We start from the raw sequence: 18,706 nt of genomic DNA on the forward strand, positions 1-18,706 counted from the left end.
CCCATTGTGCAGGCATGTACACATGCAGAAAACCCCACCCTCCTCATCACTACTTCTGTGAAGAAAATAAATCACACCTTTCAAAGAAGAAAGATTACTAGTCTGTGATGAGACAGAAACAGGCAAGCTGGTACACTGGAGCCTAGTGCCTTTCATCTTTGTCATTCTTTCTGCAAAGGGAGTCAACCTGACAGTACAATGCAGTCTAAGAATAACACAAAATAACTTCCAATCCTGGTTTTAGTTACCCATGACAATATCACTTATCTACAACAACTGTTTCATGAGAGTAGCAAATTTAGATTGAGCTTATTTTTCAAACAAAAAACCCCAAATAACCCAAAAAACAAATTAAACCAAGAAAAATATTTCTTTGAACTAAGGATTTCCGTGCAGTTTTAACTTTCAAGTCTGAGTAGCATAAATCTATTCTTGCAACTTCTTGCAGTAATTCATAACAGATGTTCACAGTATGTGGTCTCTATGATGCTAGTATATATTCTGTATAGCAGAGTACTGTAACACCAGGTGGCATAAGCAGCCATTTTCAAACCTAAAAATTATTTATTGGGCAATTCATTTAAGACTCATATGAAATAGAATTTGTATTTTTTACGTTGAAAAAATAAATTTACTAATAGTTTTACGCAGCTTTGCTCTTTGCCCTTCATTACTTCTCCTGAATGTCTACTACACTGTAGTATGTAAATATGAGCCATCAGTTGGTTTTTATTACATTGGGGTTCTTTCTGTTATAGAAACATCATTAACACACAATGGAAGACAGACCAAATGATTCTTAAATGTATAACCTTTTTCTTTTGTGGAGGGTTCTGGGGTGTGCAATTTCCATCCATCATATTGTCGTTATTGACAGTCCTTCCAAAGCCAGGTGCAATTCCATCTTCTGAAGTACAAAAAACAGATGCTTCCATGAACATGCCTCTTGCATCGTCTTGAATCAGGCACTTTGACTCGTTTATTCTGAATCCACCTCCTACCTCCAACTGATGTGAAGGGGTCAAGTCCCTCAAATTAGAATTCATTGAGAAATTTACACCTGTCCTGTCAGGACTTTTTACCCAGGAAGAATAAATTGTGCCCCGTCCACAATGAGCAGTTTCTAATTGGCTGTTTGAATCAGTCCTATCATGTGCGGGGGCTTCCAGGTTTTTATGCAGTGCACTTTGCTCAATTACTTCGAGTCCCAGCTGGAGGTCTGACACAGATTCCATTTCTCCAGTGCACTGCCGTGTGACATCAGTCCTATTCCTTGGACTAGAATATCCAATAGTCTTTATTTCTTGCAGGCCCATTTCTGTCAGGTTGGAATTTCTGAAAGAATTCAGTGCTAGAATCGATGCTCTGTCATAACCCTGCATGAAGAAAAAACATGTAACTATTTTCTCACACTCCATCAAAACTATATGACATTCAGATGTGCCTTTAAGTGGGATTAAAGGCCTTCCAGTACCACAAATTTATCAATTTTTAAGAAACAATTCTACAGCCAGACTCTTAGTTCTACTATTCCCATATATTACATTAAAGCATTTTACTAAAATGTACATTAACCAAAGTAAAAATAAACATTAAGTGCCAGGTTTTATTTATGACTGGCAGAGGAAGGGGAAGAGCTTCAAAAGGAGCAAGTCCCAGGCCAGGAAGCTAGAAAGCACTTCCTTCAATGTAAAAGTAATCCTCCTCAGTGTCAAAACACCTACTGCAAAGCAGGAGAAGAAGTTTTTCCAAGACAGTTCAGAGTTTTAGGATGAAGCCCCACGGCAGAACACATTCCCCCTGCAGGCTGGGAATACCCAGGCATATTCCAACAGCACTTGCTCTTCAACTAATCCACCACCTCTGCTGCCATAGTAACCTTCTGCTCTGCTCCTTCACTTTGAGCATAACTGGCATCAACAGAAACAACTGAGAAATGCTGGTAACATGGACAAATGTTAATCTGAATCTAACTACAGGCTGGAAAGCAAAGTGTTTCTGTTCCTATTTTCAAATTGCAGCAGTTACTCCTTCCCATTACAGAAGGTGATCCTGATCCAAATCACAATTTTTAAGTGATACAGAGAGAAACCAGTTTAAAATAGAAAATATAAGAGGTAAAGTGGAAATATAAAGGAGTAAGCAAGTAAAACCTATGGGGAAGTTAGCCTTTAAATCCTCAGGAGGATTTGCAGGTTTTGCAGATTTCCTTACCTCTTGACTGTAAGCTCGCCTTTTTATTTCTGGGGAACTGTCAGGTGAGGAAATATTCTAAATAAACAAGAAGAAATTGCAAGTCAATTAATTATTTAGCCTAAATAAATACCTCCCCCCATTTTGTAGCAGGAGTGCAAAATGCTGATTTACACTGCAATGTCTGAACACTTTCTCTGAAGGCTCTAAAATTCATGATAAATCTCACCTCAAAGTGCATGGTATTTCCATGTATACATGGAGTTACAGGAGTAACTGGTGAATAGATAGGTTTGTAACCATTTCGACAAGCTTCATCCTCTGTTTTTACCCTGGGAGGAGTAGCAAACAACGATGGCTCTGAGGCAGTGATGTCAGCATGGGTTGGTGTGGCATAGGGAGAAGGAGTAGGTGTGGAGGTTTCTGAGAAAGCAGACTCCAACAGCTGATACAGTCTTCGTTTTTTTAGTGGTGTGGTTAGATCTGTGTGTTAAAATTAGAAAAAAGTTATACGATTTCTAGACTTAACAATCACAGTTGTTTAAGTACTTTAGGTAATGAAATTGTGAATTCCAAATAAAAGAATTCTAAGATCAAAAAAATCTCTGAAGGGCAGGCTTGCTGAGAGATGAACTTTTAACAGCCTATAGGCTTCCTGAAAAATAAACTCTTAGCAGCCTACAGATACATCAGTAAGGGAATTCAGTGTGCTAGGATGCTGGGAAGAACTGCCTATGCCTTTAGAGAAGACCAAGTCAACTTCTATGCATTTTTAAGACTGTTCAGCTAAAAGGTGGTTTTAGTGCACTCCAATTTTCTATTATGCCTAAAAGATTACACAGCTTTTCCCCCTGTGTGCCACACTAGCATACTGAGTTTTAAGGGAATTCTAAGTATACAAAAAGCACAGAAGATTACATTTATAACCTGACCTCTTAATACTAATACCAAAACCATTAGTCTTTTGTTGACTGTAAATGCTAGGATATATAATGGTTTCTTATCTAATATACATTAAAGGGGGAAAAATTCCCAACTACTATGCAACTAAACATTTCTTTCAAAGAAAGTATCAGGAAAACGTGCAAATATCCCTGGAATTTTCATCAAGTCATCTATTTAAAAACACAGTGCTCCACAATCAGCTACCTTATCATAGCTCTTATGTAGTGTATTTACAAAAGCTTCACACCTGTTAAGGAACAGCTGTCATTCAGTAATAAAGGACTTTTATGTTCACCATTGATGGCCGGACTTCTAGATCTCTCCTGTGATGGTGAATTAAATCTATCAATCGTTGTTGAGTTTTCTTCTTCCAAAGCCTGCTTCAACCAACGCTGTAAAAAACCAAGAAGTTCCAATTAGCAACTTAAAACTTCAATGATGAACATTTCAAAATGTGTAGCATGACTGGTTTCCCAAACAGCCTTTTTCTGCCTGAATTTATGCTAGTAAATAAAGACTTCTTTTTAATTAATATGGGATAGAACACCATAATGAAGGGAAGCATTACCTTTTTACAAGAGCCAGTAATGTTTTCCACAGGTTCTTTTTTCCTCCTCTTTTCTGAAAGGAATGGAGAAGTAAAACGGATATAGTGCTTTGGAGTTGAATACACGTGTGGACTGTAAGTGAGGCCAGGTAAGGAATTCAGCTGGGTAGCCAGAACTTCAGGGTCGGTGGTTATGCGTAGAGGCCTTTCTGGTAGAGTGTCTGTAGGCTTTCCTGCTTTATCACTCTTTTCACTTAACCATTCACTAACCAAGTGCTAAACAGAGAGAGAAAAAAATTAGTGTTTTATGAGTGTGTTTACCAGTGGCTTTTTAGAAGTGTTTAGTTCAATTATTCATCTAGTCAACTACTACACAAACCAGATACAGTTTCCAGGCTCCAAGTTTAAGAACACCTGGCAAGAATGAGCTCAGTTTTAGTGAAATCATGGGAACAGCAGAAGAAATCAGTACAGATTTGCTGACACACCGGTTTGGGGGAAGGGCGGGGGTGTTTAGTTATTTTCTTTTGTTGTAAACTACACTTAGTTCTTCTGCATTTAATTCTCACTGAACATTACAATAAAAGTGCCCAGATCAACTGTAATTAGGATGTCAATTTAGTAACAGAATTCTAAAACAAAATTCCAACTTGTGCCTGAGTATCCAGGCTGAGGAGAAATAGTGTAACATTAACAGAGTTAAAGAAGCCCCTCATCAGATTTCCATACTGTCAGGACTGTGCCTCAGTCAACTTGTCAGGCAGCTGCCTTCAACACTCTTCAACTGTAGTAGTAAATGTGGTGTAATTTAACACAAAGACACACTGGTCTAAAAAGGTTAGTCTTTCCTAGCTAGGAAAGACTAAAAAATACATGCTTTTAAATAAATATGCCAGTAGATTTTAGTTTTTATTAACAGATAAACTAACCTCCTGGATTTTACAGTGATTCAAAATTAAGGACACGCAACAGTAAATAATATTAGTATGATATCAAGACTTTAACACAAATTATCATAATACATTTTATTTTGTCTTTTAAAAATCCATTTTTATTTTATTAATTTTTAAAGCAAGACCTTCTCTGCACTTACAGTACAATGGATGCAATGCAGAGACATTTCACAGATACCTGAAGCCTGAACTTTACTGCACTTTTTTGCTGTTTCAGAGTATTAAACACTTCTTCCTTCTTTTCTGCTATGCAACAGGCAAGAAAGGAAGAAGTGTTCCCCTCACAACAATGTAACAGTGATGCAAATAAGCAGTGTTACAGAATGACTCAGGTCCCTTTTGGAAAAATCCAATCTAAATTATGTTTGGGGGTTTAAGACAGAAAACCATCTTAAGATTGTTATTTTTCTTTTGACAAGAAGTTTTGACCTATGACTTCCCCCCCTTTTTCCTCCAATGATTAAAATTTTCGGACTTCTTGTAAATCACACTACAAATACTTTTTAGTGCATTCTGAGGAGTTTAAAGCTCAAAGCTGTACTGCTTTAGTTGTACTTGCAGATTTAAGATTTCTGAGTGTCTTTTAATATTGTGCCATTTCATACAACTTTTTTTGCAATGTAGTCTAGTGGAAAGAAATTTCAAAGCAAAGCATTAAAGAGTAAAGAATTTTCCCTCCAGACATGCACATACACATTCAGGGTGTTTAGATCCATTGACTTCAGAACAGACATCTGAGAAGAACTAGGAGTTAGTGAGATCCTTGGAGATACTGTTTGCTATCTGAAGCACAGAGTGAACAAATGAAGAAATGCAACTTTTATTTCCTCAGGTTTTTCTTTAAATTCAGCTTTAATTATATTTTTGTTATGTACATTATTTCAATTCATTTAGAAAGCTCATTTAGAAGACATTTTGTTCCAAAATTGCTCTGAAGATGTATTTTGGAAGTGTCTTAAATCCAAACTAACTTCCGCCAAATGATGTTACACATATTTTAATCTATTACCAATGAGTGACTACACAATGGTGATTTTTCAAGCAGTGAGTAAACATTTTAAAAACAACCCATACATGCAGCTGCACACTGATGAAGCAGCCTATAATTTTTTAAAAACTCTGTTAAGGTCTATCTTTTCCTTGTCCCTCAAGAGACTTACCTTCTTTGTTTTTGGATACTTTGTAGGGCATTTACTAAGTGCTGGAGCTTCTGTTTCAGTAACCATTTCTGTAACAACAGTTTCTGTTTCAGGCTCAGCTACCAGGGCTGCATTCTCAGCTTCGTTATGCTGTGAAGTTACTTCCACATCAGGAGAGGAGGGCTGGATATCTGAGCACATGCTGACGGTCCTGTGCCGCCTGCGCTGCTGTCCAATGTGAGTTCTGCTCCGGGAGAAGCTTTTCCTCTGTTTAGTTCTGTTAACTTTGGCTGGGGTGGGCTTGGTGGCAGTTTCTTCTTTTGCCGGTTCCTGGGACAAGACAAAAGTCAAGTAATCAGATCCCATTCCTGTTTAGAGCTACTTATCTTTCTTAGGAAAAAAAAGAAGTCAGTTCCCTCTTCTTTTACAGAAGAAAGTCTCCATCTCGTTTTTGTTGTCAGAACTACAACAATTCTCTCCTTCTTGAAGGCAAATGATAGGATTTCCTGTAGTTTCCTCCCAAGCACCCGCTGTATCACCATCAGCAGTGTTCACACATATCCATCACCAGACAGATCATGACAGATCTGTGTAAGAACTGACATTCATTTATCCATAAGCTGGAAATCAACTGCTTGTATCATGATATAGTCTTTCAGTCCAATATTCTTTTGGCAATTCATAGTTTACTAGGTGTTTAGCTTTGTCACAAAAGGTACTTAAGAGAATGCTGACACACACAGCTCAGGAAAACAACCCGGACTAAGAATCATTATATGAGTATTTGCAAACTAAGAAGCATCCATTAACAACAGAGTTAAAAACTGTTATAAAACACGAAGTATCATCTGCAAGAACTCAGAAAAAACCCACTTTACTAACTCACTTCCTTTAAAATAACAGAAAGATTAGAATACTATGTGTTCTTGAAAAACCCACTGAAAAAACAAATAGTTCTCCATTGGTTACAGAGGGTGCCTAAGGACAGTCACCTCCTGTGGCTAAAGTTAACACCGATAAATGTTCTATCCTGAACTTCAAACACAGACTAAATTACACAGCTGGTGTGGGTGTGTGTGTGTATGTTTGCCTAAATCCATGTAACTGAAATTCTTCATTAAAGAATTCTATATGTATCTTATCTGGAAAAAAATTCAGAAGCTAAAAAAATGTAATATCAAAGAACATTTTGGTTACATATAATTGAGTTCGGAGATAAAAAAAATCATACATCTTAACACACAGCGTGCCAGCCAAATTGATAAAATATGCAATGTTAAAAGCTAGCTTTAAAATAAAGCTCCAGATAACTACCTGAATAAATTCAGCATCATTAAGAATCTGTGCTTCCTTGCATTCTGATTTAACCTCCGTTTTTGCTGTGCTGATTCTTTCCAAAGCTTGTTCTCTTCTTTTTTCTCTCTTTTCTAGTCTGGCAAAAGCTTGCAGGATAGCTTCCATTTTCCGTTCTTCTCTTGTCTGATGGATTTAACAATAATCATGATCAGTTTTAGTCATTATCTTCCATATATATAAATATGTAATTACTCTCGCTCCTATTTTTTTAAGTACTTCTACACATGTTCAGTATATGTCTGACATGAAGATCAAGTTCAGCAGAAGCTCAGATTATGTTACAATCACAGCAAATACAAGACTTCTGAAGAAAGGCTTACATCCATACCAGCTTGACAAATAAGAGAATCCTACTTTGAATTTAAGAACTTGCTTAATTTTTCGAATACTTAACAAAAAAAGGCAGATTTTAAGATGCTAGTTTTATTAACACTGCTCTACCAAAATCCAAAAATCAGGACTTCTGTGACTTTTTATTCCAGTAGGAAAATAAAATAAAATAGGGGAAAATCTTAATTCCCAATGCTAGCTATAAAAATAGCCATTACAAATCACAAGCAATAAGAAAAGAGCAAATAATGAGATCTAAAACAGGCATTGTAGAAATCATCTAAAGACACTAAAAAATGATATACAATTGAAGATAAAAGCAGATTTTTGTCAGAATGCAGTGATGAACCCAGATGAACTGTTCTCAAATAGCAAGCCTTGCATTTTAAGGCTAAGTTCATGTAAGGATCTGACTTTGCACATGCTCAGATTGTACAAGCCCACAAAAAGGCAGCAATTAGCATGGCAAGAGCAGGTGTCACTAAGCCTTAATGATGCCTTTTAGGCAGCTACTTGCTTCCCAACTTACCATCTTCCTTTTCCTTTCTGCAATCTGCTCCTCTGATTCCATTTCTACTTCATTGCTAATGGGAGTTTTTTCTTCTATATCATCGATAAAATCTGGCTCCTGCAAGATGGAAATAACTCTTTTAGAGAAATTCTACTCCTCTTGCAAATTAGGGTGAACTGAAAGCTACAAAGAACTAAGAATCCTCAGATCACTGCATCAGAAGTAACCAAACCAACAAATCAGGATGAAAAATGTTCCATCCCCACTCCCTCATCCCACCAAGCAAGAAGTATCAGAATTAAACCTGCAAAACAAAGGAAACTTTAGGACACTAACAATGGCCACTGCTCTAACCATTTTATAATCAGTTAAATATTTAGGAGCTTTATATTATCCACCCACAAAAAAAGTGTTACTTTTAGTGAAATAGAATGAATGCCAAAGTAGATGTTATCAATGACACAGAAGTTTTACTCAGCTCTGAAGTGTATTCAATTGAAGTCACATTTTCCATTTGAACATTCACTGTACAATCCAATGATGGTGCCACATCATATGGAAACACAAAAGCTACCTAACCTAACTAACAATGGTTTTCTGTTTTGGAAGGAAAAACAAGCATGAAAGCATAACTTTGAAACTAATTAAGTGTTCACTACTCCTATGCACAATTTCACTTTTACATAAGGACTATAAAAAGACTTAAAGTTTGTCCTATAATCTATATCTAAACATAGAGACCAGGGAATTAGTAGCTTTTTCCTTTTTTCCTGGGGTGATATACATGATGCTGCCATAAAGAAAGTGTAAGGGAAAATGTAAATATACTTTTAACAGCTTTACTCTTCCCGCAATTCCTACTCTTCAATTTTGAAAAACAATACAAGTTCTCCAGTGAATGTTCTCTATAAGCACTGTGTATTACATAAAAAGATCAGGAGAAGATTCCATTTACCAGCTATCATTTCTTGAAAATATGACACAAAACACAGATCAAAAATCACTCTCAAGATGAGAAAGTTTAAATTACTTCTGAGCATCTTTGTGTCAGTACCTGATTATTAGAAATGGAGAGCCTGAGGGGAGAGAGCTTCCTCTGTTTACTATCTGCAATTTTCATTTTGGTGGCTGCTCCTTCACAATCCAATGTGATGTTCTGATTTTGAGTCTCCTTTTCTCTTGAAACATCTTTCTCTTTCTTTCCCTTTTTCCTTCTAGTTTCATATCCAGTATTGATGTTTTCTGTAGGCTCGGAACGTCTGAGAACTGGACACTCAGGATTTTCTTTGAGGCAAGCACAATCCACTTTGTATTTACTGCACGTAATTAAATGCAAGAAGGCATATTTGATTAGGTGGTACAGCAATGAGACCCTTCAATACTAAATCACTGATATTTCACATTAAACATCTGCTATAATGCAAACCAACCATGTTAAAATGCAGGTGACTCAAGTTTTCACACAATAGACAACACTACTGTAACTCAAAAACCTTATCTACTGGTTAATTCTTTAGCTCTGCCACACAGAATTATTTCAAATTCAAGGTTAGTATTTTGCTTGAAGGACAAAGACACCTAAAACCCGAGTATAATCCTAGGTGGAAATATAACCACCACAAAAGAGATGCATTTAGTCAGAGAGTTCATTTTATATGCAAAGATGACAGACACAATTTACAGCATGAGCACACCAAACTCAGAGTCACTTTGCACAATTTTAAGCTCCACTTGAATACACAGGAAAGTCAAACATGTTTCACTGAAACAGGCTATCAGTTGTTTCAGGTACTAAACACAACCAGTATGTATTTTCAGAAGGAGTATGTCTACAACTCTTGGCAGTGCCCAGTATCTTGAGATAGTCTGAACCTGTGCTGATTACCACACGTGCTCTGTGGTCACACACAGTTCAGGTCAAGCAGCAAAGGCATGTCTGCACAGCACTGCATCCAAGCTGGCTTAAGAGCAGGCCACAGAAATGCAATAATAAAAATACACAACTCGGCCCACACACACCTTGTTCATTGTAAATACAGCGCCTAAGGAGCTTTGTGTTATTAAAACATGCAAGAAAGTAAATGATGCAAAACCAAAGCCATTCTGAATTGCAAAGTAACTTACTGAGCATTAGAGGTATTTTAGAACAGCATTCTCAAATACTTACCAATTTCCATAATCAAAATCAAATGCTATGGTAATCTCGGCTCCCTTTGGAATGTTATGGATGGAGTAAATATAAAGATGAATTGTTCCATCTTCAATTACATGCCTCACCTGTAATCAAGAGAATGTTATTATATTATCATGAATTACTTTCAAGTTCTTGTATAAGAATTGTAGGGATTGCTCAAATTATCAGGAATCTCATGGAAAAGGAGATTCCTAAGTAAATAAAACCTAGTTTAATTTTCTAAACATGCTCACCTCTGCATTGGGTGTACACGAACGCCTGATAAATCGAGCTTCATTTCCGAAAGTCCTTGCATCAACGCACATTTCTAGCCCATGGAATTTGGAGTAAAACAAAACAAATGGGTATGGCCTGAAAAACACACAAGAAAATTGGGAATTTCATAATTTTTGAAGATGCTAAACAGTGCTTATTCTCCTTATTAGTCAGCTTTGTAACATGACGCTTGGTAGAATACACCAAATTTAATTAAGAGATTAATCTAAGAATGGCATGTTTATGTTTAAGCTTCATGATTTTAGCAGGTACATTCCCCCACATATATTCTCAGAATACCTCAAGATGGAGTTACAGCCCTGTATCATCTGCATAGGATCTACAAGGAGAACATTACCAGAGCAAGCACTAGACATGGAAGACACACAGTTAAAGCTTTTCAAATTTCTTAAACTTTTTTTATGACAGGCCCCAAAATGAAACTCAGAAATTTATACACCACATAGAACAATTTTTTTAAAAAGTAAGACCACCACATCCCTGCCTAACACCTGTAGCATCACTAGCACCAACCCTCCTGAAGGAAAGGGGCCTCCAAATACTTTGTGAAGTCATACTTTAAATTCTGCTATTCCAAGTTCCGAGGAACCTTGTATCTTCACTGAGCAAAAGCTGGGTGCTCCATCTCCTCCAAGAGGCCTTCTGCAAATTCCCGAGGAGGTGTGCTCATGCAGTTAGCAGCAGCATCAAAACCAACCCACAGGAAGAAGGAAGCAGCCACACTGCTCAGTAAACTAACTAGAGAACTCTGGCAGTGAAACAGCCCCAAGCTGACCTGCATCCAATTTCATTCTCAGCCTCATGGACTTAAAATCCATTTCTCTCACAAAAGACAGAGCCTTTACCATTAATATAATAATTATTTCAGGATGGCAGAACCTGTCTATTTCCTGGTTTAAGGTGTACAACTACCCAACTGAGCATGCAAGAATTCTATAATTAGGAAGGAACAAAAAAGAGAAAACCAGCTCCTGAATAAATCTGTAAGGATATCCAGAAGAGAAGGGGACAGAAAAGGTTCCAGCTGTCACTACTTTTAATCAGACAAAGTAAAATACAAGACACTGCTGGTAACTCAGATCCACTTGTACTTGAAGCAACACTTTGGCAAGCATTATTTTAATAATTACTTGACTGAAACAAAGAATGAACAAACCTTTTAAAGAAATATCCATTAGCTTCAAATTGCTCTCTCAGCATGAACTTTCCTCTGTATTCAATAATAAGTGCATCAGGAGGCAAGTCTTTGGCAGCCTTTAAAATTTTCTTGTTTTTTTGTACATAACTCTGTAAAGACATAGATTCATTTATGAATTTTTACTTTCTACCATTTTCCATTAATAGCATATTATTTTTCACAATTATTAAACAATTTTATACAAACTAAAAAAGCTCCTTTTTTTTGTAATTCAACCTCCAGATTGAACTGACCAAGCTATCTTGCTCACCTAGCAATGCTACTAGTTATCAATTTAGACACAAGGAATGCTTTGGCCCTAGCTCTCCAGGACATGGCTGAAAACCAACATATTCATGTTTTTACAATTCAAGTACTATAGCCTTTAGTGCACTTAACTCTCACCATGACTAGGGTGAATTGCTGCATTGTTTTGCACAACACTTTCAAAAAGCTTCAATTCCTTTGAACAAAACAAAACATGCAGACATAAAATGACATTCACAACTCACTAAAGAAAAAACAGAACACCGAAATAACATAATAATTGAAAAAAAAAAGAATCCTGACAGAGTTTCCAAATTCATTTTCATATCTTTAGATGGAAGGATGGCTTTAATTAAAAACCAATACATACCCTGGCAATTAGTGAACTCACACCTCTCATAACTGTCATCACCAATGAAAAAGGAAGTAGCCTCTATGTAGGCAAAAGGCTCTGTAAGTAGGGATATTCCTCTAAGGAGGGTGTCCCATATGCCATGATGGTCTTTGAGAAAAAGAAGCAAAGATGCTTCCATTAATCTGCTACAGTAACTACTCCTCACAATTTCTGCTACAAAATGCTAAGTATTTTACATGGGTCTTGATTTGAAGCCTGTAAGTAACTGGTAAATTCCTGATAAACAAGGCTAGAAGAAAGCACTGCAATTTCTTCATAAACTAGAAATTACAGGATCATGAGTCAAAAAAGAATCAGTATCAGAAATACCACCATGAACATCCAGAACACCTACCACACCTTAAGAAAAATGTAGACAATGAACATCTTGATACACATAGTAGGGTAAAAAAAATAAATTCAGTTCCAATGGTTCTTTCTACTCTAACCCCTCCAGGTATCCCTCAGAGAGAAACAGCAGCAAAGTTGTCTAAAGCTGACTGTGTGTCAAGAGACAGACTAAGGGCAACCCAATGTTCAGGCTGAAACTAACACCTTAGCTACTTTTTAGGATAAATGATATGCAAATGTAAACATAACCAGGGTGGTACAGAATGTATAAAAATCTGAAAAATATGTTAAAATTCTGATGCGCAAATCTGGTGAGACAAGGAACAAAAAGCGAATGTGAAGTCCCTTTTTTTGTGTTTTTTTCCTGTGGCTTCTTTTTTTTTGTTTGGTTTGGGTTTTTTTGGTCGGTTGGGGCGTTTTTAAGGCATCTAATGTCATGGCACAAATACAGCATGCAGTAACACAACAAGGCACAGCTCATTACCTCTACCGGAGGTTTGAAAATCAGATTGCTGGTGCTGACTTCTTTTTTGTCATTTCCATTGCCTAATCTGAGAGCTATTTTTTGTGCCTCCCTCTGGACACCTTCACTGTATTGGTTATTATTTGCTTCTTCATAACGATCCATCCATGCCTTGATTTTAGTTTCCCATCCAAAGTTTGAACTGTCAGTAGGATCAATCTCTGGAGCTGAGCCCTAAAAATTGAAGTAAGTGACCAGATATTAGAAGGCAAGATATTAAAAGAAAAATTCTATAACAAGACACAAAATGATGGGCAAAGGTATGCCACCGATTTACGGGTTGGGTTTCTTTAGCAAGTCTAGTACAAAACTTTGTATTACTTAAAAACATTGAGTTAAATTCAATCCCATTACATTTGTCCTCTCAAGAATTTTATTACTTAGTAAGTATCACCCAAGTTCAGGAATGCTTTCCCTCCTCAACAGTGATTCCTGCTCTTAGTGGGATGAGAATGGAGAGTGACATTGTTTCCTCCCACAACTGCACTGCATCACGAATCTAAGTGCAGGAGTTGGAGGGTCAGGATCTCCCTGCCCACTCAACTTTTGTGAACATATGCAAATATAGAGAACTCCAGCTTTTATCCTGTAGTACACAGACCTGGTATTTCCCTTTCAACTTCAAAGATCACGCTGTATCTTTTCTTCTGCTGCATAACTTACTAAACTTTACTAATCGTATACCTGCCACATTGAAGTTGTGACTCTAATGTTACAGGCTTTGCATATAAAATTTTTCTCTCCTTATCTGCTCCTCACTATACAATTTCCTTCTGCAGTGCTTCAGATCCTTTCACTTTTAAAGAAAGTGCCATTGTACCTCCAGACCTCACAAGCAGCAGCCAGGCTGCAGCCAACCAAAGCTCCTTACGGACAGCAGCAGCCAGCCAACGCTCCCTTTTCTATCCACCTGAGCAGAGACACTATTAAACATTAATAAAACACAAGTAGTTCAGCAATTCAATTTACCTGGTTACATTTCTTTTGTGCATGAAGAAAACCATACACACAAACAGCATTTCAAAGGTGTGATGCTAAGACAACCATGAAAAAACAATGGAACCTTACAAGCACCATATTAAAAAAGCCCCACAAAATCAGAGATTTTTCTTCCCCAATTCAATCTTCACTGTTTCCCAAGGCACATCTTACACATTTGAAGCATAAATTGCATCCCGCTTGTTTTTATATATTCCAAGCATAAATGAACTATGGAAATACCTAGTTCTCACACCATGCACATTTTTATGTCACAGAAAATTTAAAGACTGCTGTAACATTTAAATCTTACAAATCAGACATCCCAACATGATTCCCTCAGACTATGCCATTATCAGTGAGTAAAATCCCACCAGATATACAGGAGTCCCACCAGGTGTAGATGGAGGTTTGACAGAGCAGAACCACTAACTTAGCTTTCAAATTCAATACAGTTATTTCATAATTTCGCTGCTAAAGAGTTATGAAAAGCTGGAGCCACTAAATTTAAATGAAGCGTTCACCCAATTTTACTCCCTTGCATAGCACACATGAGCCCCAATTAATCCACTGGCTCTTGAAATAAAAATTTGCATTAATTATTTCAGTTAATTTCGCAAGACAAACATGTAGTGCTCATGCCTTAATTTAAAATCACTATGATGCATATGTAATATATTAGTTACCAAGAAGAGAATAGTTCTTAGTATATAGCCCCAATTATATTCTTGATGCTTATTGTTTAACTAACCTACAGTTAGGTAGGTATGAAACAAAACCCAAACAAAATCACATTACCTTTACTCTTGATGACTTCCTGGATCCTTCTCGAAATGCCTGGAATAAAATTAGGATATTCAAATTCACTGGAGGAAATATAAAATCTCTAAAGGAATTGAAAACCTATTAATAAACAACTTTTCAATTAAACACGAAAGATGAAAAGGACAGAACAAACTATGCTGTAATCTCAAGAAGGTAAGAGGTTACGTCTCTCAAAATGTATTTTAAAAAGCATTCAGCATTCCTAACTAAGTGCACAGTAGTCAGGTACCTCTACCTTTCTCTCACATTACAACTTGATTCTCCAGAAATTCAGAATCCAAGCCAAAATATCAGAGGTAACAGAAGAATACATGGCAATTGATTTGTATTGAGAATTATTCAATCAAAAGGAAACATTTTACTAAAGATGTCAAAAAAGACATCAATAACTTATTCTGACTTTGAAGTTTTAAAGAACAAAATTCTCATCCAAACCAAGGAAATTAACCATGAAAACCACTTGTTCAGGAAGTTTCATGTACTTTACTTGCTCACATATGTTTTGTCTTCACATATACTGTTTGTACATCTGTAGCTAAACAGCATAATGTCATTATTTTTTTACTCTAATTAGTTTAGCAGCTAGCTTTCTGACAGCACACTTCCACACAATTTCTACTCAAACAAATGGAGTCACATCAGGACAACTGATGGCACACATTTCTGTACTTAAAACCACCACAAATGAAGACTCCCAAGGAATTCTTCTTCAGGTAACCCAAAGCTTGTTCTGCACCACCTCTAACTATTTCAAATGGTCCAGTAAATGCAATTCCTGTGGGGAGATTCTGCCTCAATTATAAAACTGAACATGCCCAGGCAGGATATATTAACTTGAAATAAGGAGGAGTCGTGGGGGTCAGGCACCCAGGAAGACTATAATTTACTGCAGAGTAATATATTTCAAGCTAAAACCAGGTAGTAAAATAGTCTGATTTTTAAATCAGTGTCTCTTGGTAAGAAATGTCACATAGCTATAATTTATAACACAAAGTAATAAGAGGAATTACATTCACTTACTTTTTTACATTTTGCTATGTTCTGTTCTTTCTCTCCACTTTTTTTCCTCTTCTTATCATTGACTTTTGTAACTCTTGTAGCAGTTAAAGTAATTGTCGTTGGTGTGTGTTGATAAGCCGTATACAGTTCCACAGGAACTTCATCACCACTCTCTGTTGCACTGGTGTCCCCATCTTTAAAACAAAGAATACTCTAAATAATCAAGTACTGCAGAAAGAACACTAGAACACTCACTAGAGTTACTCTACATCTGTTTCCAAAACACAAAAATTGATAATGACAAATGCTCCAAGCACTCATATGCAAAATTCACCAACAGTTGCAACAGCATGAAAATGAAGGACCAATGAGAAACTGGTAATTAAGACAGGTTTGTAATGCAAGGTAAGAAAAAGGTACCAGATTAAATTCCATCCTTTGAATGGAATTAATGACCATCTTCCATTTCAAGCAAAATTAGAACCAGAACAAAAAAGGTAAAAAAATCCGTTAACACATTCACTTATATATAGCTTTTACTTGTAATACAGCATTTGGATTTTCTCAGATGACTGTATTCTGAAGGGATTAAAATTAATGACTGGCCAGCATTTCTTGTGAAGCTCTACTAATTAATCACATGTCATAGTCATAATCAACTATCTCAGCTGCAATTTGCACTGTCAAGTGCCTTTTTCAGGGTTAATACATGAATTTAGCCAAAAGCCTTTTGTATTCAAAATCCCCTAACAGTAACATTCTGCTACTCAGGAGGAAAAAAGAGATGATCAGACATAAACTGACAGATACTTTTTCTTTGTGCTGTGCTCTCACAGACCTAAAGGCCAAAGCCTGAAATCTAGCATACATCAGCATTTATGTCAGACAAACACATATCCTGACCTGAAACAGGATTACCCTAGTTCTGTCAAGATGAAAGGCTGTGAAGGATGGGGAGGATTGAAAGAGAGATGATGCATACAGATAAGAGACTGTTGTTTGCATGTGCTCAGTACAGGCTTCTCAGATTTTAGCAGCTTTTCCAAATATTCTGCATTCAGTAAATACACTTCACACTAAGGAAAACTTTCTCATACAGCACAGAAGCAGGCTTTACAAATACTTAATATGAGAGCAGAGAAAATGTTCCTTCTGCTCTCAAAAGGATGTTGCTTTAACCAGTGCACTCAGCAGTCCTAATTCTCAAAACCCTCTTTACTAAATAAAGAACTCCAGCTACTCTGGTTACTCTGGATTTTTCCTGCTCACAACATTCCTTAACAGGATTCTTCTGTGCATAGCAAACAATCCCATCTTACCATCATGGTTATTCTTTTGAACACCTTATCAGGCACATAATTATATTTCATAAGCTAGGAACTGATGATGTTTACTGAATTTGTTAACATCTCTGCTGAGAGTATTTTCTAAATGAGCAAAAAAAGCACAAGGAAAGAAGAAACATCTAATCAAAGAGGAACAAATAGCGGAATAACCAATGCCTGAGAAATAGAAACCCCAGAATAGAAACTTAAAATTGTCAGTGTCTGTAGTCCATACACTAGTGCCTACAGAATCATGACATCACAGCCACACACCTCTCCCCTTGCCCCAAAACCCCACAAAACACTGTCTTCCTTAGGGAAGCAACATTTCAGTGTTGCTGTCTACACTGTGCTCTAACTTACTGTAAAAAATAATTACCTCAGCTGAACATATAATTACATGGAGTTGTTTTGAGACACTCCTTTCTAACTTACATAACCTGCTTTCACTTTGAAGAGCCTTGGTAAAGCACACTAAGGGGAAATCTTGAGTTTGCATGTCAGAAGCAAAGACACAAACTCTCCAAATTTCACAACTTCTGGGCCCAGATTCATTTACCCATAAGCAGCAAGTGATCTTGACCGCGTCAATTTCCAAACCAAACAGCTTGAAGCAACATCCTTGTTTATGTTATACATCTAGATATTTTATCTTAAGAACCCCCCAAAAAATCAAACAACTGAAACAAGCCTCCCAGCAAAACCCAAAACATCCAGTATACAACTGAGGGAGTACTGGCTTAACAAAGGTGCTCAGTTCACTGAACCATAGTCAGTAATCCACTGCACATTGAGCTGCACCAGAACTGGACTTTTATACCAGAAAAACAAAATCAACATCATCTCATACAACCACAGGGCCCAGAAGAATGGGCTAAGAACATTGCCAGAAAAAAGGATGATGTGGTTACACATAAAAGCTTAATGCACACCATTTTCTGTCATGTGAAATGTACAATTAAAAGCTCTCTTCTTGAAGCAAACTAACCGATCTGCTACTTTCTCCCCATTGTTAGCTGTGTTTCATCCAAAGGTTAAGCCAGCAATTCTTTAGAAATCTTTACAACAAAAACATTTTACTCTAAAGAATTCTCATATTTAAGTGAAAAGCCCTATATTCACAGACTTATTCATCGAAGAGCAGACAAATTATGCAATCCTACCTTTTATCAAACACCTGTAAATTACAAATAACTAAGTTAAAAGTAACATTCTGCATCTGTTGAGCATCTAAAACATTGAAAAGAGCCATTCAAATTGATGCCACTTGTGCTTTTCCTACTTGAAATCATCTGTGAAAACTGCCCATTTTACTAATGTCTCAAACAAGTCTCTGTTTATACCCAAAATCACTGAGTCCAACCGAACTGTACAGCAGTCAACATGAAATACATTCACCCAAGCTAAATGGAAATAAAGAGGT

At 36.8% G+C, this 18,706-nt stretch overlaps 1 protein-coding gene across 3 annotated transcripts in view; it reads right to left on the bottom strand.

Moving 5' to 3' along the window:
* Positions 1-18,706, bottom strand: part of KMT2E (lysine methyltransferase 2E) — a 55,411-nt gene that overhangs the window by 7,635 nt on the left and 29,070 nt on the right. For all 3 annotated transcript variants that reach the window (XM_014308027.1, XM_031059047.1, XM_005423519.2), the window contains 15 exons: positions 15,980-16,152; positions 14,933-14,971; positions 13,118-13,330; positions 11,601-11,731; positions 10,402-10,519; positions 10,142-10,251; positions 9,029-9,290; positions 7,993-8,091; positions 7,092-7,256; positions 5,799-6,107; positions 3,707-3,961; positions 3,386-3,530; positions 2,423-2,676; positions 2,215-2,271; positions 813-1,376 (listed from right to left, as the gene is read on the bottom strand). In XM_014308027.1, the coding sequence (XP_014163502.1) occupies positions 813-1,376; positions 2,215-2,271; positions 2,423-2,676; positions 3,386-3,530; positions 3,707-3,961; positions 5,799-6,107; positions 7,092-7,256; positions 7,993-8,091; positions 9,029-9,290; positions 10,142-10,251; positions 10,402-10,519; positions 11,601-11,731; positions 13,118-13,330; positions 14,933-14,971; positions 15,980-16,152 (2,894 nt within the window). The remainder of the gene's footprint in view (positions 1-812; positions 1,377-2,214; positions 2,272-2,422; positions 2,677-3,385; positions 3,531-3,706; positions 3,962-5,798; positions 6,108-7,091; positions 7,257-7,992; positions 8,092-9,028; positions 9,291-10,141; positions 10,252-10,401; positions 10,520-11,600; positions 11,732-13,117; positions 13,331-14,932; positions 14,972-15,979; positions 16,153-18,706) is intronic.

Source organism: Geospiza fortis, unplaced genomic scaffold (assembly GCF_000277835.1).
Source record: "Geospiza fortis unplaced genomic scaffold, GeoFor_1.0 scaffold424, whole genome shotgun sequence".
Classification (NCBI taxonomy): domain Eukaryota; kingdom Metazoa; phylum Chordata; class Aves; order Passeriformes; family Thraupidae; genus Geospiza; species Geospiza fortis.